The sequence below is a fragment of the Danio aesculapii genome, chromosome 2, assembly GCF_903798145.1.
Source record: "Danio aesculapii chromosome 2, fDanAes4.1, whole genome shotgun sequence".
In the NCBI taxonomy this organism is placed as follows: Eukaryota; Metazoa; Chordata; class Actinopteri; order Cypriniformes; family Danionidae; genus Danio; species Danio aesculapii.
In genome coordinates this window covers 10,133,511-10,156,553 of record NC_079436.1, presented here as the reverse complement: position 1 = coordinate 10,156,553, position 23,043 = coordinate 10,133,511, and the positions used below count along the sequence as shown (strand labels likewise).

At 37.4% G+C, this 23,043-nt stretch overlaps 2 protein-coding genes across 2 annotated transcripts in view; one reads left to right on the top strand and one right to left on the bottom strand.

The window, feature by feature from the left end:
- Positions 1-64: 64 nt before the first annotated feature.
- On the top strand, positions 65-17,958 carry si:ch73-344o19.1 (mucin-2). Its single transcript, XM_056472398.1, has 5 exons — positions 65-191; positions 6,179-6,433; positions 11,040-11,312; positions 12,650-12,816; positions 15,145-17,958. The coding sequence occupies exons 1-5, from the start codon at positions 128-130 to the stop codon at positions 15,187-15,189; spliced, it is 804 nt and encodes a 267-aa protein (XP_056328373.1). The 5' UTR covers positions 65-127; the 3' UTR covers positions 15,190-17,958.
- A 1,123-nt stretch (positions 17,959-19,081) lies between these two features.
- The window catches only part of LOC130234553 (meiotic recombination protein REC8 homolog), a 30,479-nt gene continuing 26,517 nt past the window's right edge, over positions 19,082-23,043 (bottom strand). Inside the window, exons 15-18 of the mRNA XM_056464792.1 lie at positions 22,177-22,243; positions 21,939-22,037; positions 21,110-21,207; positions 19,082-19,155 (exon numbers count right to left, since the gene is read on the bottom strand). Coding sequence (XP_056320767.1) covers positions 19,082-19,155; positions 21,110-21,207; positions 21,939-22,037; positions 22,177-22,243 — 338 coding nt within the window. The remainder of the gene's footprint in view (positions 19,156-21,109; positions 21,208-21,938; positions 22,038-22,176; positions 22,244-23,043) is intronic.

Genomic DNA, 23,043 nt, shown 5'->3' with positions numbered 1-23,043 from the left:
CCTCGGGATATTTTTAGCTCTGATGATGATGATGTCCGCTGTCATCTAACGGAAAAATCATCCCGGGATTCACAAAGCGAGGCTACACGGTGTCTGTGCGCGCTCGCGTTGAGTCGCTTTATTTACCATGAGGACTCAAAACGCTTTTATTGTTTGGACTGCCATGGTTCTTCATTTATCTGTCTTAAAAGGTAAGGGTATGCCTTAAGATTTCATTTATACCAGCATGGATCCAGCGACATGATTTTGTAATGTTATAGTCTCGTCAGGCTTTTTTTTTCCTCACATGGTTTTTCAGATAGCATATATAAGTCATTACTGTTTTAATCTATCTATCTATCTATCTATCTATCTATCTATCTATCTATCTATCTATCTATCTATCTATCTATCTATCTATCTATCTATCTATCTATCTATCTATCTATCTATCTATCTATCTCTTTTTATGAAATTTCATGCTATCATTCACAATTTATGTTAATAGAGCAACTATATGATTAAGAATAGGAAAATATTTGCTAAATATTTTTAAATACTTTAGTAAATGTATAATATTAACAATATATTTAAGAATAAAAACAACTACAACAGTTCATTCGTGAAATAATTTGAAATATTTCTGTAAATTTGGATAATACATTCATTTAACCAAACACATCCATCCATCTATCCATCCATCAATCCAACTATTTGCTTTGTTACTTACTCTTATTATGAAAAGCATGTTATCATTGACAGTTACATTGACAGTGACATTTTCATGTTAAAATATGCCAAAAATGAAAATATTAAAATAGGAACAATTTATCCCTTTAACTGCCTGCGCTACCAAACGGTTGACTATATTTTGACTGTTTTAAATAATGATTGTTAAAGTAATTTTAAAGAATGACTGATTTAAATAATAGTTTATACTACATAGCATTGTTGGTTTACAAAAAAATCAAACAAACATAATCCTGTTGCACTACTACACTTGATTTTGGTTTTATTGTAAAAAAAAAAACAAGAAAACATGTTAAATGGGAATCTGAAATCTGTTTTATTTTGCTTATGTTTTTAAATAAATTTGTCTTACACTTCATATTTTCAGATTTTTAATAGTATATGTATTAATTCTGGTACCTTTACCGTAAACCGACATATCAACCTCTATCAAATGATTGATATTTTAGAAATTATGGGATGTGTTGGAAAAAATGCGTGTGTGTTAACTAGCGATATTAGGTATTAAGAAATGCAACCCAAACATTTTTTTTTGTTGGTGGGGCAATTAAAGGGATATTTTGTAATAAAAAAATCCATAGTTCTTGTGTAAAATATATACAAAACATTATGTGCATTTATAATATTGTCAGTGTATTTGAGAATACAGGGTGGGCCATTTATATGGATACACCTTAATAAACTTATTGGGAATTTCACAAGAAAAAACAATGGTGTGCTTGGTTTTAATGTAACTTTATTCTTTCATGAGTTATTTACAAGCCCCCTCACATATACTAATGTGCAACAAACAGGACGTTAATATCACCAACCATTCCCATTTTATTAAGGTGTATCCATATAAATGGCCCACCCTGTAGAAACAAAAACTACAGATCATTTGTAAAAACTTTAAAATATTATTGAAATTTTGAATAAAAAAAAAATGATTGCACCCAATCACACACCCATCCATATATCCAGACACACACCTTTAAAAAGCATGTCGTCATTGACCAATTCCAGTTATAAACTACAATTTTAAAATGAGCGGCTTATATATTCACTATATACTTGGGAACAGAAAAAATAAATAAATATGTGAAATATGTTTGCTCCCCAGAAAATATTTATTACAATTTTTTCTTATTAAAGGGATAGTTCACCCTATTGTCATCATTTACTCACCCTTGCCTTGCTCAAAAACTATTAGTTTCTTCAGTTGAACACAAAGGAAGATGTTTTGAAACATGCAGCATATGGATGGCATAGTATTTTTTGTCCTAACATGGAAGTCAGTGGGTTCATTTACCATTCATTCATGAATTTTTTTGGCTTAGTCCCTTTGTTAGGCTTATTTTATACTTCTGCTTCAAGTGCACGCGTATGCTCCAGCACAGCCTTCGCGTGGTCACGTAGCCCTCACCATGGCCATTGCTGACGCGCACCTCTCAAAAAAAGGACCAGATGAAAACTGTTGTTTTGTGTTTACCTTATGATTAAAGTTGTTGCACGTCCGCTGGTTCCCACCTCAAAATGAGCGAGTTTCAGCCGCTTGCACATTAAGGTAGCTTTCAGAAAAAACAAAACACCAGCGAAGAAACTCGACACAGAGGAACATAACCTACTGCTATCTAGCATTTTCGGAAGTGTTATTGCAGAGCAATACAAACAGCATGCAGAAGTATAAATGCACGGCTACATGCAAGGCATGCGTCGTGGGTCACGCCGATCACTCGACGCAAAAGTATAAACCAGGATTTATCCAGTATATGTTTTACCCATTGGATGCTCTTCCAGCTGCAACCCATCACTGGGAAACAAGCATACACTCTCATTCATACATACACACTATGAACAATATACAGTAGCTTTCCCAATTCACCTATAGCACCTCTTTGGACTGTGGGGGAAACCGGAGCACCTGGAGGAAACCCACGTGAACAAGGGGAGAACATGCAAACTCCACACAGAAATGCCAACTGACCCAGCTGAGTCTTTTTGGTGAACTACCCCTTTAAGTGCTAATTTGAGTCTAAAAGTGAGATCTCAGCTCTCGTTGTCTCCTTTTATAAGCTTTTATTTTAATAAACACATTGACCTTGTGCTGATGTGGTAGATGTTGTTTCACATCTCACCTATGTTCTTGTCTGTGCAGTAACGTATTTTAAGTCTCATTAACTTGTAATCTACTTATAGTGCAGCTATAGTATGATAAGTGATAGGGTGATATTTTTTTGATTTCTGTCTTTTAAACCATCAAAAGGAAGCTGCACATTTGAAATCAAAATCTCCATTCATCTGCTTTGTTTGCTCTTCTGCTGCTTCTTGACTTGTAAAGGTCACAACCGCTTTGTTCTGTGGATTCACTGCGCGACCATTAGACTCGACTGTACAGATCCGGTCTGAAACGCCTACGTAACCGATCAGCATGAGAAAACACAGCATTCATCCTGTGGCTTCACCCAAATCAAATCTCATGCTCTTTCTCCTTTTAAATTACCATATTTAGTAAGCACAGTTGTCATGGGAATTTATAGGTAACACTTTAGAATAAGGTTTTATTGACTAGCGCTGTCAAATTATTAATAATGATTAATTGTATCCAAAATAAAAAAGTATGCATAATACTGCATACAGTGCTCAACATATATGAGTACACCCCTCACAAATCTCAAATTTAAATTAATATTTTCTATAGGAAGCTTTACAATATTATTTTTGTGCATATACATTAGTCAGTACTGAAGCCAAACCTGAAGCTAATCTAGCAAAATAACTTATGATAACGGACCAAAATTAGTACACCCAAATTTATATGTTTGGGAAAAATGTTAAATAAATCATTTAAAAAGAGCAAAATTCAAGAGACACAAAAAAGTATATATATTTTTTTTATTTTGTAGTTTGTATTTTTCCCCCAATATTTAGCATGAATTTAAATGTTTCATCTTTCTATTTCAGAAGATGTTCAGTGACTAAAATATTATTTTAATAAATATATCAATTTATTAAATCTGTTTTGTTCAAATGCACCAAAATATATTACCTGTTGTGATCGTCAGAGGTGTTTTCTCCGCTTACAATAACTTGACTAATTACCCTAACCTGCCTAGTTAACCTAATTAACCTAGTTAAGCCTTTAAATATCACTTTAAGCTGTATAGAAGTGTCTTGAAAACTATCTAGTCAAATATTATTTACTGTTATCATGGCAAAGATAAAATAAATTAGTTATTAGAAATGAGTTATTAAAACTATTATGTTTAGAAATGTGTTGAAAAAAATCTTCTCTCCGTTAAACAGAATTTGGGGGGAAAAAAACAGGGGGGGTAATAATTCTGACTTCAACTACATATGTATATATATATGTGTATATATATATATATATATATATATATATATATATATATATATATATATATATATATATATATATATATATATATATATATATATATATATATATATATATATATATATACATACACACACATGGTTTTTACTACATTCATTTGTCCGTGGCGGGGTGCCACACCAAAATTCATCCCACCACGGCTACATTACAACTTCTCATTCAAAACATTCGGTCGTTTTTTTTAAAATAGCAGGTGATAATCGCACCAAAAATGTATTAAAAGGTAAGTGAATTATAACAGCGCAAACTTTTCTGTAATCATAGTAGTGTTGTGCGCTCTTTGTTTAACCCTTTAAGGTGACGTGCTGATAGACGTGCATGATGCGTGAGGCCAGCAAACACGGCATAGCTTTCAGTTATGATAAACATTTTCAATAATTATATTTTATTTATAGATAATGGTCTGTGGTTCAATGACTTTATCTTGCTGGAGTTTATAGCCGTTTCACTTTACTTCAGGACGCATTAATGCTGCTCTGTTGGTCTGTTGAAGACATTCATGAATATTCCTAGCAAATGTAATAAATGTTACAGACATACTCGTTACATAATCGCGCTAAATCACACTTCAGCAGCATTTATTTGAGAGCACGCAAGAAGTTTTGTGCACGAGCAGAGGAAATCGGCACTCGATCGGAAATCGGAAATCTCGACTTGATACTGCGCTCACAATGAAATAATGCCCTATGTAGCTGGTAGATCTGTATAAAATGCTCAACAGTCTGCCGCCACAGCTGGAAAAATCCTAGAGGAAACACTGTGTGTATGTATATATATATATATATATATATATATATATATCCGGCACTTGGACTGCAGCTCTGCACAAAACGTTTGGCCAGTGGAGAAATGGTTGGGCCTATCTGAGCCTAGTTCTCTCAAGGTTTTATTTCTTCACCTTCGCCAATTGGTGAAGTTTTTTCCTCACAGCTGTCGCCACTAGCTTGCATGGTTTGGGATCTGTGGAGCTGTGCATCGATGGATTGCTCTTCAGTGTTTGAACTCTCTGTAGTGATTATTAAACCACACTGAACTGAGCTTAACTGAACTGAACTTAATCTTTGAAAAATGAACTACACTGTTCCAATTTACTATGCTCTTTTATGTGAAGCTGCTCTGACACAATCTACATTGTAAAAGCGCTATAAAAATAAAGGTGAATTGAATTGAATAAATTAATCATTTGGCAGCACTAGCATTTGCTAGCATAACAAACAATGAAAAATGCATTTATTACAGTGTTTAAGCATCTTTGTTAAAGGCCATGTGAACTGGAAGTTTCTGAGACTTATATTTCAGTATGTTGATGTACTTCTGAAATAAACTATTTAGTAGGGGTGGAGCTTTATTTATCGCATCAATCCCTCATAGCAAACTAACGATGTGAAAGGATATTCATATGCAGTTGCTATGGAAGCCCTCAGGTTAATTTCAACAAAAGGATTGCCACTCCAAATGTGAAAAAGCAAATAGCCAGACTTTTATTGAAGATTACCAAAACAAAACTGTTTTTCAGTGGATTAACTTGCACAGATTAATTAATAACAATGTGAGCTAGCAAAACAAACACAGCAATTTTTTTTATTTCAAGCAGACTTTAAAGTTTGTTAATTGTAATACATTTGTTTATTCTAAGTCCTTTTTAACTCATTTGGTGTTGTGGATAAGTCGGAATAGAACACAGCCATGAACTTTGCTTCTAACTACAGCTCTAGAGAAGTAGTTGCAACTGCACACGTTTGCAAAACAGTTTGCAAATGTTTGTTGGAATGACGGATTCAAGAAACACCAAATCTCTGAACTATAATCATAACAACAGAACTTGCAACCTTAATTGGCTAAAGATGGTTTTCGGAAACGCTCTTCTGGTTAGAAACAAGTCAAGGGTTGGTAAATGATGACGGAATTTTCATTTTTGGGTAAACTATCCCTTTATCTAATGGAAACTTATTGCAAAGTGTGACCAAGTTATGTCATTATTTTAAAATATAAATTCTTTAAAAACAAGCTGGAAGCATTTGCTCATGCAGATCTTTTCTACTTCTCCTCAAGGGCAGAGAACAGACTCATTCACAGATGGGACGCCGACTCTGAATGAAGTCCTTCCTGAATATCAGACAACACCTAAAAGCGATTCACAACCCGGCACTGGCGATTTGATTGTCTCCTCTCCCCCGACGGATTTATCAAGTTTTGAGGTCACAGCGAATGTATCTCCATCACAGTCATCCAGAGATGCTGCGGTGCAGAATGACACCTCACATTCACAGACCACCACACTCAACATGGACACCGCCTCGGTACCAGGCAAGACTAATGCAATTAAACCTAATCCAATTTCAAATGCTAGCTGTCATTAATCAGCTTAACTTAGCTCTGAAAACAAATTAGTCATTGAGAACAACATGCACAATCAAAGAGCAGGCAGCAAAAACGAATGATTCTGAAAGAAATGCATACACTTCTACATTGAGAAAGGCTTGAATTAACATTAGATCAGTATTCAGGAACTAACAATAAGACTTTTCGCACTTGAAATAATTAAGTCTTTTTTTAAACTCTTGGGTAATCTGAATTCTGTGTTATTTATGTTTGGCAATGCTCATAATTTATTCATAAGCTTCTGTTTCACACTTTACATTCTCTACAAACTCTGGGTTAATGACCTAATTTGCATATTTAGAGTGTCATTGATTGGATGAGCACAACATGTGAATGTTTACATTAACAATTTCCCTGTCAGCGTTTTTAAAGTTGTTGCCACTGCAAATCTGCCGGATCCTCTGAATATTTTCTTCTGGTAGCCTAATACACAGTGCATCCGGAAAGTATTCATAGCACTTCACTTTTTCCACATTTGTTTATGTTACAGCCTTATTCCAAAATGCATTAAATTCATTTATTTCCTCAAAATTCTACACACAATACCCCATAATGACAATGTGAAAAAAGACTTTTTGAAATTGTTGCAAATTTATTAAAAATAAAAAACCTGAAAAATCAGATGGACAGAAGTATTCACAGGCTTTGCTCAATACTTTGTTGATGCACCTTTGGCAGCAATTACAGGCTCAAGTCTTTTTGAATAGGATGCCACAATCTTGGCACACCTGCCTTTTGGAATTTTTACCCATTCCTCTTTGCAGTACCTCTCAAATCTCTCAGGTTGGATGGGAAGCGACGGCATACAGCCATTTTCAGATCTCTCCAGAGATGTTCAATAGGATTTAGATCTGGGCTCTGGCTGGGCCACTAAAGGACATTCACCGAGTTGTTATGAAGCCACTCCAGTGATATTTTGGAGGTGTGCTTTGGGTCATTGTCCTGCTGGAAGATGAACCGTCGCCCCAGTCTGAGGTCAAGAGCACTCTGATGCAGGTTTTCATTCAGGATGTCTCTCTACATTGCTGCATTCATATTTCCCTCTATCCTGACTAGCCTTCCAGAGCCTGCTGCTGAAAAACATCCTCACAGCATGACGCTGCCACCACCATGCTTTATTGTAGGTATTAGCCTGGTGATGAGCGGTGCCTGGTTTTCTCCAAATGTAACGCCTGGCATTCACTCCAATGAGTTAAATGTTAGTCTCATCAGACCAGAGAATTTTTTTCTTATGGTCTGAGAGTCCTTCAGATGCCTTTTGGCAAACTCCAGGCGGGAAGTGGTATCAGCTGGCCACTCCTACCATACAGCCCTGATTGGTGGATTGCTGCACAGATTGTTGTCCTTCTGTAAGGTTCTCCTCTCTCCACAGAAGAACGCTAGAGCTCAGACAGAGTGACCATCGGCTTATTGATCACCTCCCTGACTAAGGCCCTTCTCTCCTGATCCCTCAGCTTAGATGGCCAGCCAGCTCTAGGAAGAGTCCTGGTGGTTCAAACATCTTCCGCTTACGGATGATGGAGGCCACTGTGCTCACTGGACCTTTCAGAGCAGCTGAAAATTTTCTGTAACCTTACCCAGCATTGTGCCTCGAGACAATCCTGTCTCTGAGGTCTACAGACAATTCCTTTGTCTTCATACTTGGTTTGTGCGCTGACATGCACTGTCAACCCTGGGACCTTATATAAACAGGTGTATGCCTTTTTTCAGATCATGTCCAATCAACTGAATTGACCACAGGTAAGCTCCAATTAAGCTGCTGAAACATCTCAAGAATGATCAGTGGAAACAGAATGTACCTGAGCTCAATTTAGAGCTTCATGGCAAAGGCTGTGAATACTTCTGTACATGTGATTTTTCAGGGAGGCAGTCCACGGATCTGCCCTCTTAATCCACAGCCACCTTGTGGCTTTCTCTGCGGCTTCACTTGCGGATCGAATGGCCCTTTTCTTTGCCACCTCTGTAATGCCCAAGCGACTGAGGACTTTGCAAAGTGAACGCCCTGCAAAGCCTCTACATCCTATTTCTATGGGCTCATAGAAAGTTCTCCAGCCTCTCTCCCTGCACTCCTTCACTAATTCCTGATACTTAGCGCGCTTCCTCTCATTTGCTTCTTCAATGCGCTCTTCCCAAGGCACTGTAAGCTCCAGAATAATTAGCTGTCTTGAAGCATCTGAGATGATTGTAATGTCTGGGCGGAGACGAGTTTTTGCGATGTGATGAGGAAACCTCAGCTGTTTTCCCAGGTCGACCTCCAGCTGCCAGTCCGAGGCTTTGTGAAGGAGGCCTGTTGTTAATTGTGGGAGGGCCCGGGGTTTTATATATATATATATATCCGTGGCGTTTGCATGTTCTCCCCGAATTGGCATGGGTTTCCTCTGGGCGCTCCAGTTTCCCCCACAGTCCGAAGACATGCACTATAGAATTGAATAAGCTAAATTGGCCTTATTGTATGAGTGTGTGAATGCAAGAGTGTATAGGGGTTTCCCAGTACTGGGTGGCGGTTGGAAGGGCATCCACTGCATAAAACATATGCTAGAACAGTTGGCAGTTCATTCCATTGTGGTGACCCCTGGTAAATAAGGGACCAAGCCAAAGGAATATGAACGAATGAATGAATTGTAAGCATTTCTTTAAATGGTCATCTTTTTTCTGCCACACCGTGTTGCTAATTGTTATGGACACTGAAAGTCTCAGATCAACCATCAGGTCAACCATAAGCTGAGATAACAGTAAAGATAGTGCCACTGCTAACTTTTCATTGCAGAATTATGAATATGATGATACAGTTTTTGGCCTCCGACACCTTGCGCCTTCATCTGGGTGTTATTGCTTTATTCCTCTACCAAAGATAAAACACTGCAGTTGATGTGACTGAATCATTCAGGACTCTAGGTGCCGCATCCCACCCACTTGATCAAACGTCTATCCGTAAATAATGGCTGGACATGGGTGTAACATTTTGGAACACGACTGCATTTGTAAATAATATCCGTCTCTCCTACTGTCATTTCTCTGGAAACACGGCTATATTTAGGGCACTCGGATATCTACTTATTGCTTTACTGCACTCGGGCCAGACCTTAAGTATGACTTCTAAAAAAACAATTTTAAAGCAGAACAGTTTTTTGCGTGGCAAACTACAGGGAAACATTACTGTAGATGTTCACTGGCGGAAGAACCACAGACCACACAGAACAGCAGCTAGAACACAGTAACAATGTGCTAACAACCACTCACAAGCTGTCTGTCTGTCTGTCTGTGTCTCTGTCTGTCTATCTATCTATCTATCTATCTATCTATCTATCTATCTATCTATCTATCTATCTATCTATCTATCTATCTATCTATCTATCTATCTTTCTACCTGTCTGTCTGTCTGTCTGTCTGTCTGTCTGTCTGTCTGTCTGTCTGTCTGTCTGTCTGTCTGTCTGTCTGTCTGTCTATCTATCTATCTATCTATCTATCTATCTATCTATCTATCTATCTATCTATCTATCTATCTGTGTCTCTATTTATCTATCTATCTATCTATCTATCTATCTATCTATCTGTGTCTTTTTCTATCTATGTCTGTCTGTCTGTCTGTCTGTCTGTCTTTCTGTCTGTCTGTCTGTCTGTCTGTCTGTCTGTCTGTCTGTCTGTCTGTCTGTCTGTCTGTCTGTCTGTCTGTCTATCTATCTATCTATCTATCTATCTATCTATCTATCTATCTATCTATCTATCTATCTATCTATCTGTGTGTTTTTCTATCTATCTATCTATCTATCTATCTATCTATCTATCTATCTATCTATCTATCTATCTATCTATCTATCTATCTATCTATCTATCTATCTATCTATCTATCTATCTATCTATCTATCTATCTATCTATCTATCTATCTGTGTGTTTTTCTATCTATCTATCTATCTATCTATCTATCTATCTATCTATCTATCTATCTATCTATCTATCTATCTATCTATCTATCTATCTATCTATCTATCTATCTATCTATCTATCTATCTATCTATCTATCTATCTATCTGTCTGTCTGTCTGTCTGTCTGTCTGTCTGTCTGTCTGTCTGTCTTTGTTTCTGTGTATCTCTGTGTATGTGTGTCTGTCAGTGTGTGCATGTGTCTGTCTATGTGTGTGTATCTATCTGTATGTGTGTGTGTATATGTGTGTCTGTCTATGTGTATCTTTCTGTATGTGTATATGTATCTGTCTCTCTGTGTGTATTTTTCTGTGTGTGTGTGTGTGTCTGTTTGTTTATCCCTGCGTATGTGTGTGTATGTCTGTTTGTGTATCCGTCTATGTGTCTGCTGTTTGTGTGTGTATATGAGTCTGTTCTTTCTTAAACCCTTAAAGGAACATTAAAATTCTGTCATCATTGACTCTCTAGAAAACTCCAAAAATTTTGGAACCACTAGAGTGAGAGTAAATAGTAAATTAAAATATTTTTGCGTGAACAAACCCTCTAAACTTTTTCCCCATTTTAGTTCAAAGCTTGTGAACAAATCCTGTGCTGTTTTATCTCCTGCAGGTTTTTCAGTGAGCAGCACAGCACTGTCTTATCTGAAGAGCACCATTTCAGATTCAGAAGCCTCCACAGCTCCAACATCCATCAGTCCAAGTGAAGGACATCAGAGCGTCAATACTTCGGCCAGCAGCGTGTCCCAGATCACACAAACCGCTCCACCAATCACTCCCACATACCCACAGACATCCCAGCTCACCCTAACCAGCAGTTTAAAGAGCACTGGACCTGGTCTCGAAGACCAGGATGAACCATCCGAACTGGATGTGGGGGATCAAGGTGTGTGGATAGCAAATGTTTCCCTGTCATTCAGCCCCAAGGAATAGTTTTGACCAGGGATGTTCAGTCCAGGGTGGCAAGGTGGCTCAGTGGTTAGCACTTTCGCCTCACAGCAAGAAGGTTACTAGTTTGAGTCCTGGAAGGGCCAGTTGGCATTTCTGTGTGGAGTCTGCATGTTCTCCCCGTGTTGGCGTGGGTTTCCTCCAGGTGCTCCGGTGTACCCCAAAGTCCAAAGACATGCGCTAGAGGTGAATTGGATGAACTAAATTGGCTGTAGTGTATGAGTGTGTGTGAATGTGAGTGTGTATGGGTGTTTCCCAGTACTGGGTTGCAGCCGGAAGGGCATCCACTGCGTAAAACATATGCTGGATAAGTTGGCGGTTCATTCCACTGTGGCGACCCCAGATTAATAAAGGACTAAGCTGAAAAGAAAATGAATGAATGAATGAAATTGGCCGTAGTGTATGTGTGTGTGTGTGTGTGTGTGTTTGTGAGAATGTGTGTATGGGTGTTTTCCAGTACTGGGTTGCAGCTGGAAGGGCATCCGCTGCGTAAAACATATGCCGGAATAGTTGGTGGTTCATTCCGCCATGGCAACCCCTGATAAATAACACAGGTAGCAAAGAATTCTGGCCCAGATTTGGCATAAAGCTGGCACAACAGTCATTCATCCGGCACTGGCATACAGCATGTGGGCCAAACATGGCCCTGGTTTGGCAGATGTACTACATTTTACATCTGGAACACAATACTATGTAGTATTTGGCCCAGATGTTAATAATTGATATGTGGGCCATGTAAGTTTAGCCTATCTTGACCCACTTTTAAAATACATTTTCATTATTTCCAAATAATGAATATAGAAAATTCTACCAATCAGGTCGCTTCCAGAAAAAGCACGCTCATAGCACACCTAAAGTGCAATGATTCATGGGTTTATCAATTTCATTGCAGTCATGACACACCAATATATCTGGCCCAGTTCAGGCTCAGTTATGGGTTATTAACTTGGCTGAGACTTGGCCCAGATATGTCCATGTTTGGCCCTTGTCTGGAAGCCAGACCTGGTCCAGTCATGTACTGTAATTCACTGCGGCATGTGGGCCAAGAAAAAGCTGATTGTGTGTGCCAGAGCTGGGCCAAAGATATTATGCTATGTGGAAAGGCACAAAGATGTAGGAAAACGAATGATTGAATAATCCTAAACTATATAATCCCAACTCAACATTACAGATCCTGTGATGTGACTATTGTTCCTTCAATACATGTTGTTCCTTCAGTTGTATAAGCTCCTATGACAGTGATACTTAGTTTTTACAAATCCATCCATCTTTCAGAATCGGGGAAAGTTCAGCACCGTCCCGCTTCCCCCTTGGACCCCCTGTTGGCCGCTCTGGTCACCATTTTCATCATCTGCACTGCCATGGTTTCAGCAGTGCTCTTCCTCAGGTTTCGCCAGCGGAGCGAACATCCAGAGTTCCACCGGCTTCAAGATCTGCCAATGGTGAGTCTCAAGCTTTTGACAACTATATACTGTTAAAGTCACAATTATATATATTTTTTCTTTTTCAAATGTTTGCCAAATGATGTTTAACAGAGCAAGGAATTTTTCACAGTATGTACTATAATATTTTTTCCTTCTGGAGAAAGATTTGTTTTATTTCGGCTAGAATAAAAGCAGTTTTTAATTTTTAAACCATTATAAGGTCAATATCATTAGCCCCCTTAAGCAATATTTTTATTTGATTGTCTACAAAACAAACCATCGTTATACAATGATTTGCCCTAACTTGGCTAGTTAACCTAATTACCCTAGTTAAGCCTTTAAATAGCACTTTAAGCTGAAGGGCTCTATTTTAATGATCTAGGCACAAAGTCTAAAGCGCAAAAGCATTAAGGGTGATTCTGAATCCACTTTTGCTATTTTAAGGACGGAAAAATACAGTTTGCACCCTGGCAGGATTGTGCTTATTCTCTTAATGAGTTATGGATGTGTTTTGAGCATAATGTGCAATAAACCAATCAGAGTCTCATCTCCCTTTCCCTTTAAGAGACTGTTGCATCGTGCCATGGTGCATTTGCTATTATATGGCTGACTTTGTGGATTAAATGGTTGCTTCACTAGCAAGAAAACTGTTAAACAGACCATCTGCAGCGCGAAGATAAAGAACCAGCCTCCTCCATTAAGCCTCTTTACCATTTCTTTACTTTTACTCTTTTCTTTACTTCTTTACTTTGTTGATAAGGAAGCGGTGGAAACTCACTCCACTGAAGACATCCATTAGCCTACATATTTATTTTGGTTGTTAAGCGCAACAATTTGTTTCAAAACTATTTCTAAATTCAGTTCTAATTTCCAGCAAACGAATAAATGAACAATAATAATAAAGTGTGGTCAAAGTTATATTCAAAGACACGTCTCATTCTTATGTCCCATATGGTGATGCATACGTCTCCAAAACCCGACAGGAGGACAAATCTAAACTTGTTTTTAATAAAACGAATATAAATATTAGTAAATAATACTGCTAATAATATCGATGCAGTGGCGCAGTAGGTAGTGCTGTCGCCTCACAGCAAGAAGGTCGCTGGGTCGCTGGTTTCTGTGTGGAGTTTCTGGGTGCTCCGGTTTCCCCCACAGTCCAAAGACATGCGGTACAGGTGAATTGGGTAGGCTAAATTGTCCATAGTGTATGAGTGTGTGTGGATGTTTCCCAGGGATGGGTTGCGGCTGGAGGGGCATCCGCTGTGTAAAAACGTGCTGGATAAGTTGGCGGTTCATTCCGCTGTGGCGACCCTGGATTAATAAAGGGACTAAGCCGAAAAGAAAATGAATGAATGAACTGCTAATAATAATAACATTATACAATTGCAGACTGTCATGAATAAACTGAAAAAAGTTATGGAGGCATGAAGAAGGCATAGAGGCAGTGGTTTTCTGCACAATCAGCATTTATAAAATGTTGTTATTATTATTAGCAGTATAATTTATTAAATGCATATTTATATTTGTTTTAATAAAAACAAGTTTAGATTCATCCACCTGTCAGGTTTTGGAGACGTCTGCATCACCATATGGGGCATAAGAACAGGACGTGTGTTTGGATATCACTCCACACTTCGTTATTATTGTTCATTTTTTCATTTGCTGGAAATTAGAACTGAATTTAGAAATAGCTTTGAAACAAAACTTTTCACTTAAAAAACAAAATTAAATATGCAGGCTAATGGATGTCTTCAGTGGAGTGAGTTTCCACCATTTCCTTATTCACAAAAGTAAAGTAAAGAGTAAATAAAGAGTCAGAATGGAGGAGACTCGTTCTTTATCCTCGTGCTGCAGATGATCTGTTTAACTGTTTTCTCGCTAGTGAAGCTTTCAGTTTTTCCACTTTTCACAGCATGTAAATAGCAAATGCACTATGGCGCGACACAACTGACTCTTAAAGGGAATGGGAGATGAGACTCAAAACACACATCACTCATTAAGAGAATAAGCACAACCCTGTTAGACCATGTGTCAGGGCTCAGACTATCCTTATCCTTCCATCCTTAAAATAGCACAAGTGGATTTGGACAAGCCCTTACTGCTTTTGCGCTATGCGTATCAGACTCTGCACCTACATTGTTAAAATAGAGCCCATAACGTTTAGAAATATGTTGATAAAAACTTATTTCCGTTAAACAAAAATTGGGGGAACAAATATGATCATTTAAGAGGGCTAACAATTCTGACTTCAGCTGTAGATTTACACAGCAGTGGTCGGTCATGTTTTCCAAATGTTGTGGCATGTTTTACAAATTCACATTAAAAAATGCATTTGCTTTTGTGCAGGATGATCTTCTTGAAGACACACCTTTGTCCAGATACACCTATTAGCAAGAGTGAATTCCACCATTTCAGTATTTGATTCCTCAGGCAATTGATTCCTGTTGTTATTGGTACGATTCCGCTGACAGACGGCTTTCTCACTGAATCTCTGAACAGGGATTTTAAGGGTTCCTAGGAGGCCTTGATTTTTATGATATGGTTGCGTAATGTATGGGTTTCATACAATAGAATGAATCTTTAGTCTTATTTTAAGGTAAAAACTGCACAGTTTCTAAATATAACCGGTGTTTAGTTAAGATAAGAGACTGCTTGATTTTTTTCTTAGTCAGGTTAGCCACCATATTGAATTTAGCATGGGGGAAAAGGAGGCTGTGAAGGATAGATTTTATGCATGTTCACAACAAAGAACCATAACAATTGACATACAAATGAAGTCAAAATTATTAATAGGGATTTTTTTTTTGTTTTTTTTAAATATTTCCCAAATGATGTTTATAACAGAGCAAGGAATTTTTCACAGTAATTCTGCTAATATTTTTTCTTCTGGAGAAAGTCTTATTTGTTTTATTTCGGCTTTTATTTGTTTCATTAAACTACTGGCATGCGTATTATAGTGCTTTTTAGTGGATGTTGTAGATCCAAGTGATCGCTTTGACAATAGTTTATCTGTACATGTCAGAAATCCAAAGACATCATGTAAACTATTTTCTTCAGAAAGAGGTTTTGTCAGTTCGTATATTGTTACAAAACATGGTCCAATCAGTTCTATCCTTCCACCGCCTTCGAATGTTATCACTCGATTGAATGGGCGTTATCAGCTGATAGATATGGGCTAGTAGGGGCCTTTTGTGCCTACTGGTAGGCTCAGAAGGCTGTTATCATCCATTCACATGTTTATTCATCTATACTAATAGAGATGACTGCAGATCCAGATCTGTTTTTACATTACTGTGATGGTTGAGGTAGGGTTAGATGTTAACAAAATACAATTAATGGGAAATGTTATAAATAATATAAATAATTCTCATTAACTTCCGGCGTCAGCCGTATGTGATCTGTAGCTGATTTACCTTGTGGATGGATAATAAACAGCCTTCTGAGCCTACCAGTAGGCGCAGAATGCCCCTACTAGCCCATATATATCAGCTGATAACCCCTGATAACGCCCATTCAATCGAATGATAACATATGAATCGGCTGATCCTTCACACATAGTAAGAATATATTAATAGATGTCTAAACATAGATGTCTTGGCTAAAACAAGGTTTAATTCTGGCCCTCAGTGAAAATCTAATCTAACAGTCCAAAAATAGACAGGAATGAATGACTACACATGTCTAATCTGTGTATTTGATGACTAGTCGATTTTTGGGCTATTGTTAGAAGTCTAGGTGGCACGGTGGCTTAGTGGTTCGCACTGTCGCCTTACAGCAAGAAAGTTGCTGGTTCGAGTCCAGGCTGGGCCAGTTGGCATTTCTGTGTGGAGTTTGCATGTACTCCCTGTGTTGGCATGGGTTTCCTCCGGGTGCTCCGGTTTCCCCCACAGTCCAAACACATGCGCTATAGGTGAATTGGAAGAACTAAATTGGCCGTAGTGTATTAGTGTGAATGAGTGTGTATGGGTGTTTCCTAGTACTGGGTTGCAGCTGGAAGGGCATCCGCTGTGTAAAACATATGTTGGAATAGTTGGTGGTTTATTTCGCTGTGGCGACCCCTGATGAATAAAAGGACTAAGTAGAAGGAAAATGAATGAATGGATCTATTCTAGACGTATTTAGACATCTATTACACACAAAAACTGCTCGGTGGGTGGCCATGTCAAAAATGAAATATGAAGCCATCCTGGCTAAGGTCTTAAAATTCACATCAAATACTGAATGTAGAGTTTGTAGGTTTAGAAAATTAGAGCATAATGTACTTAAGGGACTGCTTAATATTATGCCAGAACTATTTGGTTCTCCTTAACTTTTGTAGACTATTTAATTATTGAAAGGTCTGAAAACTTAAATATCCACACAAGCTAATTAATTTCTTTTATGCAGCAAACTCAGTTTGACTTATTTGTAGTCGAATTTAAATTCTTAAATCAAGAAGCATTTTAAAGACAAGCCGAAAAATTGTCTTGTTTTCAGAAATATTAAATCAAAATTGAATTAGTTTTTTACTTTAAAACAAGCAAAATAATGTGCGAATAGGGTACGATAAATAATCTAGTTTTCGCTTTGAAATAAGATAATTTTATTTAGCCGATTGGCTGAATATTTTGCTTGTTTTCAAGAAAAACGTACTTAATTTTGACTTTTTTTTCTGAAAACAAAATATTTTTTTCTTGTCTAGAAAATACTTCTTGACTCGACTGGACTGGACTAGAAACGAGACAAAAACTGTTAAGTATTTTTTGCAATGTAGAACCTTTTTTCCAAAATACATTTCAGCTCGTGATTCAGAAAATAATCTCTGGTCTTTCGCACTGCTAGTGCTTTGAAATTACATTGCGCAAAATAGCTTTTCCAGCTTGTTTCAATTGTTATTATACGGTATTCTAGATTGAGTACAAAGTTGCAGTTGAGCTGAATTGTAATTTTGATATTAATGACGTTTGACTGTCCAGATGGCTTATGAAGAGTATGACGCGTATCTTGAAATGTGTTTTAGCATATTCACTTCTGTCTGCGCTGGTATTTGTGGTAAACCTAGTGCCTACTGTACGTTGTGCCAAAACCGATTTACGGAAATAAGCCGATAAATATATAATGCACAGTTGTGTTGTTGAGACAAATCTGTAAAGATAAGAGTTTGTAATAAAAGAAGAAAAACATTTGTGTGTGTGTGTGTGTGTGTGAAGTCTTGTATTATGCTGAATTTATATGAGCTCAATAGCATGATAAAAAAGGAGGTGTTTCACAGGGTTTGTTGAGTTTTGGTAGCAATTTACGAATATATAATATTTGAACGTTTTTGACTCTTCTAAAGCATAAAAGTTCCATAATATGTTTGTAGATATTTCAGAAACATGCTAAATGAACATTCTTGTTTATCTGAAAAACCATGCTGAAGTTTGCTTTGAAAATGTGCTTTCCGTGCATCCCCTGCATAAATTATATGATTATAGTTTGCGGTTCATTCCGCTGTGGCGACCCCTAATAAATAAGGGACTAAACCGAAGGAAAATGATTGAATACATTTTGAAATGCATGCAAAAGTATTGTTCATTACTAACGTACTTAACTAACGACAAATGAAACAGTTTTTTATTCATTTCTTACAAGCACTTAAAGAAGGATTCAGAACCAAATAAACAAACGTATTGATCAAAACTAGCAACATTATGCAGATTTTAAGCACTCGTTAAAAGAATGAGTTAAAAAAAGGAAGGGTGTAACAATAAAAAAAGAATTCATGTAAAATATATACATTGTGTGAAATAACGCATTGAACAATTTAATGTTAAGCTGATAAAAACTGGAATAGTTTAATAAAATATATCATTACCTAATATAGAAAACATTGCAGGAAATGACCCTTTTTTAAAAGACAAAACTCATCATAGATCATAAAACATCACAATATTATGTCAGCAATAACAAAATCTACTAAACCATCAATAACCTGGCGCATTACTAAAGTCATAAACCCTAAAAAGTCATAAAAATCATAAAAAATAGAAATTATTTCATGTAAAACATATACATTGTGTAAAATAATGCATTGAACAAGGTTTATTATACTGATAAAAACTGGAATGGTGTAATAAAAAGATTATAATTACTTCAATATAGAAAACACTGCAGGAAATTACCTTTATAGCAATAACGTGATGCATTACTAAGTCATAAACCCTAAAAATTCATAAACCTGAACACTGATAATAATAACACGCATGAATCTGTATCCACATACCAGTTTGTCTGAGAATTGTCTGAGTCGTTTTCAGCCTGTCTATAGCTGTGTAATGATGATGTCACCGTACGGCTCGTCCTGTCGCACTGTCACCTGCCCCGCAACCGTTTCCTCTGAAGGCACAAAACAAAACAGCTTCACTTTCCAGAAGACGGCACTTCTATCTAAATTAAGCACTGCGATTGCAATGATTTTGTTAATTCTGGTGTTGAATCTCACACCACTATTGTCATCCAGCAGGTGAGGTGTGATGTGAAGAAACAGAGACAGTGGATAAAATGGGATTCTATCAACTCTACCTGTCAAATATCACTGTTTTCTCGCTTAAAATGTCATCAGCTGGCTAAACTTGCCACTGATAAAAGTTCTCCATGGATCATTTCCACAAGACGGTGATAATGTATTTAATGGTCATCAGCTTCTTAAATCCTTAAGATGCCAGTTTGGGAACCTTGACTTGCCTTCAAAAGGCAAAATCACTTTAAAATTACTTTAAGAAATAGTCAGTACAAGTGTTAGAGTTGAGAACCATGATGTCAATTTGTGTGCAGAAACCAGGAATTTTGTAACACACTTACTATTCCATCCTCTCAGAGTTGGTGGGTTTTTGAATGGGAGTTTGGCTAAAGCTCGCTAATAAGGTATGTAGTAAACTCAGTTTCATTTACGTTTTTACGATACTTTTACGTTTCATTCTACCCGTTCCACAATATCACAAATGTGCTCTATTGGATTGAGATCTAGTGACTGTGGAGGCCATTTGAGTACAGTGAACTCAATGTCATGTTCAAGAAAGCAATCTGAGATGATTCACGCTTTATGACATGGCGGGTTATCCTGCTGGAAGTAGCCATCAGAAGATGGGTACACTGTTGTTATAAAGGGATGGACGTGGCCAGCAACAATACTCAGGTAGGCTGTGGCTTTGAAATGATCCTCAATTGGTACTAATAGGCCCAAAGTGTGCCAAGAAAATTTCCCTCACACCATTACACCACCACCACCACCACCACCAGCCTGAACCGTTGATACAAGGCAGGATGGATCCATGCTTTTATGTTGTTGAAGCCAAATTCTGACCCTACCAAATGGTGCTGCAGAAATCAAGACTCATCAGACCAGGCAACATTTCTCCAATCTCTATTGTCCAGTTTTGGCCAGTCTGTGTAAATTGTAGCCTCAGTTTCCTGTTCTTAGCTGACAGGAGTGGACCCCGCGGTGTTTTTTTTTGAGTTATTTGAGTTACTGTTTCCTTTCTATCAGCTCGAACCAGTCTGGCCATTCTCCTCTGACCTCTGTCATCAACAAGGCATTTGCATCCACAGAACTGCCGCTCAGCAGTTTCTGAAATACTCAGATCAGCCCGTCTGGCACCAACAACCATGCCATATTCAGAGTCACTTAAATCTCCTTTCTTCTCCATTCTGATGCTCGGTTTGAACCATGATGAACCATGATGATCGTCTTGACCATGTCCACATGCCTAAATGCATTGAGTTGCTGCCATGTGATTGGCTGATTAGAAGTTTGTATTAACAAACAGTTACACAGGTGTACCTAATAAAGTGGCAGGTAAGTGTATGTATACATAACATAATGTGCATTGAAATTCATCTACTGGATTAATTCTTACCATAGACCATGTTTCCAAAAATGTACATGCAAAGTTACCGGGATAGTGGTGGTGACATGGTGATATAGTTCGTTTGTAGCCTAAGGTTGGCTATTTATCGCTTGAGCGAATATTTAAAATTAAAAAGTCATGAAAGTTAATTTGTAAAGATTATTTTGATGAAAAACGTGTACGTAAATGAACTATGTTTCAACACAGAGCTTATTATTTGCAATAATCAAAAATCCTATAGGATTTCATCAAAGGAACCAGTGTAATACTAAATAGTTTGTATTGGCCAACAAAAGTGACATCATAGATCCTCCACTCGGCAGCTATTGTGTTACTTTTATTTTGTTGTTTATTTCACGATTAAACGTATGTTTATTTGTTTGTTGTTCGTCATCTGCTTTTCTCAGCACTGAACTGTGTTATAAAAATCTCCAAAATCTTACCAAGCAACCTCCAAAACATTTGGGCCACAATTCTTCGGCTGGCCTGAGGGGGCAGCAGAGAGTCAAAAGTCGCCAAATGTTCTTGTATATCCTCTGGCCTTCAACAGAGCAAGGGAATACATTAAAAACATGTCTGTGTAGCGTAGTGTAGTTTTTCCATTAGCATATTTCATTAACTATCATTAAAAGGGTGGAACAATACTAAAGAAATGGCCATGGTTTATTCAGAACTGAAGCCTACTTTCAGTCTCCAGAATTGCAAAGTAACAGATTCTCCGGGATATTAAATGGATAGTTTACACCAAACAAAATGTAAATTCTGTCATCCTTTACTCAGCCTTCACTTGTCCTATTTGAGTTTCTTTCTTCTCTTGAACACATTAGAAGATATTTTTACAAATGCTGGTTTCTGGCACCCAATAGTATTTTTTTCTACTGTGGAAGTAGATGGGTCCCTTCAAAATATCTTCTTTTGTGTTCAACAGAAGAAAGAAACTCCAAAAGGTTTTGAACAAGTGACGGATGAATAAATGATGACAGTATACTTTTATGCTGAATGGCAATGTGGTAAAAATGTATGACAGTTACTGTGTTTTGCCTGGCATAAAATACACCCTAATGTCCAAAATACCTGCTATAAAATGTCTGTACAAAGTATTTAGCAAACAACATTTTCATACAGTTGATTTGTCCAGAGTATCTGAATTGACAATGTATGGAAAGAAGGTGAAACTCAAAGAAGGCCTTCAAAAAAAAAGAAAAACAAAATATAATGAATTGACATTTCTGAACACTGACGTTGACATTAGAAGTGACATTTTAACTGTACCTTAACTCTTCCTCAACATCCATTGTGATATCTTCCATCTCCGGCACCCTTTCCTCTGGTATATCCTCTAGACCGAACTGAATTTCTTGAACAGGAGATCTAAGGGCGTGAAATCGCAGACATATTGCAGGAATAATTATTCAGAGTTACTTAATTATGCAGCGGCTGAATGTGAATCTTGCACGTGTCAAACCAGTCGCTTTTGACAGCAACAACAACTTCCCATCTGTCCTCTTACCTTCTCATTTCAGGCGTCACAGATGGAGAAACATCCCTGTCTGTCGTCTCCAATTCCACTAAGGAGGCTGCAAATTCAATGCAACATCCGCTTACAATTGGTATCCAAATGTGGGAGCTAAGCTTATTTTCTTTCGTTCCATTCAAAACACAATCACAAAGCACAAAAGTCTAGATGCAGTTGGTAAAATAATTTTTTTCTAATTTTCAAGATTTTTCCTGTAGTTGTTGACATGAAATTGGACCAGATTTCGGTAAAAACCCAAACAAAACATACATCCAAACATACAAATAAACCCAAATATTATTTAGAAATTAAAGTATGTGTAATAGCAATGGAGTGACACAAGGAGAAGTTATTGAACTACTGAAATGTATTTAATATTTTATATAAATAGCGTTTTTTGATAATAAAAGCTTCAAGATGCCTCTTGTACGGAGAATGGAGTCGCATTCATTGCTCAGGTGTGTTTTTTTATCCCATAGAGTTCAGAGTCTAAAAATCTTGCCGTTTCTGTTTGTCTTGTCTATAAACTCTCATCTTTAGTTGGTATTTTCTGTTGGGTTCAGGTCAGGTCATTGGCTAGGCCATTCCAACAGCTTTATTTTCTTTTCTGAAACCAATCAAGAGTTTCCTTGGCTGTGTTTGGACTCATCGTCTTGCTGAAATGTCATCTTCCTCCTCTGCTAATGTAGATGCTGAACTAAAGCAGATAATATCCATTTACACCAATGAAGGGCAGGAGTTCTGAATAACTACTGAGAGATTTCAGCTGCTGTCTGAGCTTTCCATGCCTTTTTACACCCTTTGGACCAGATTTCAGTAAAAACCCAAACAAAACATACATCAAAACATACAAATAAACCC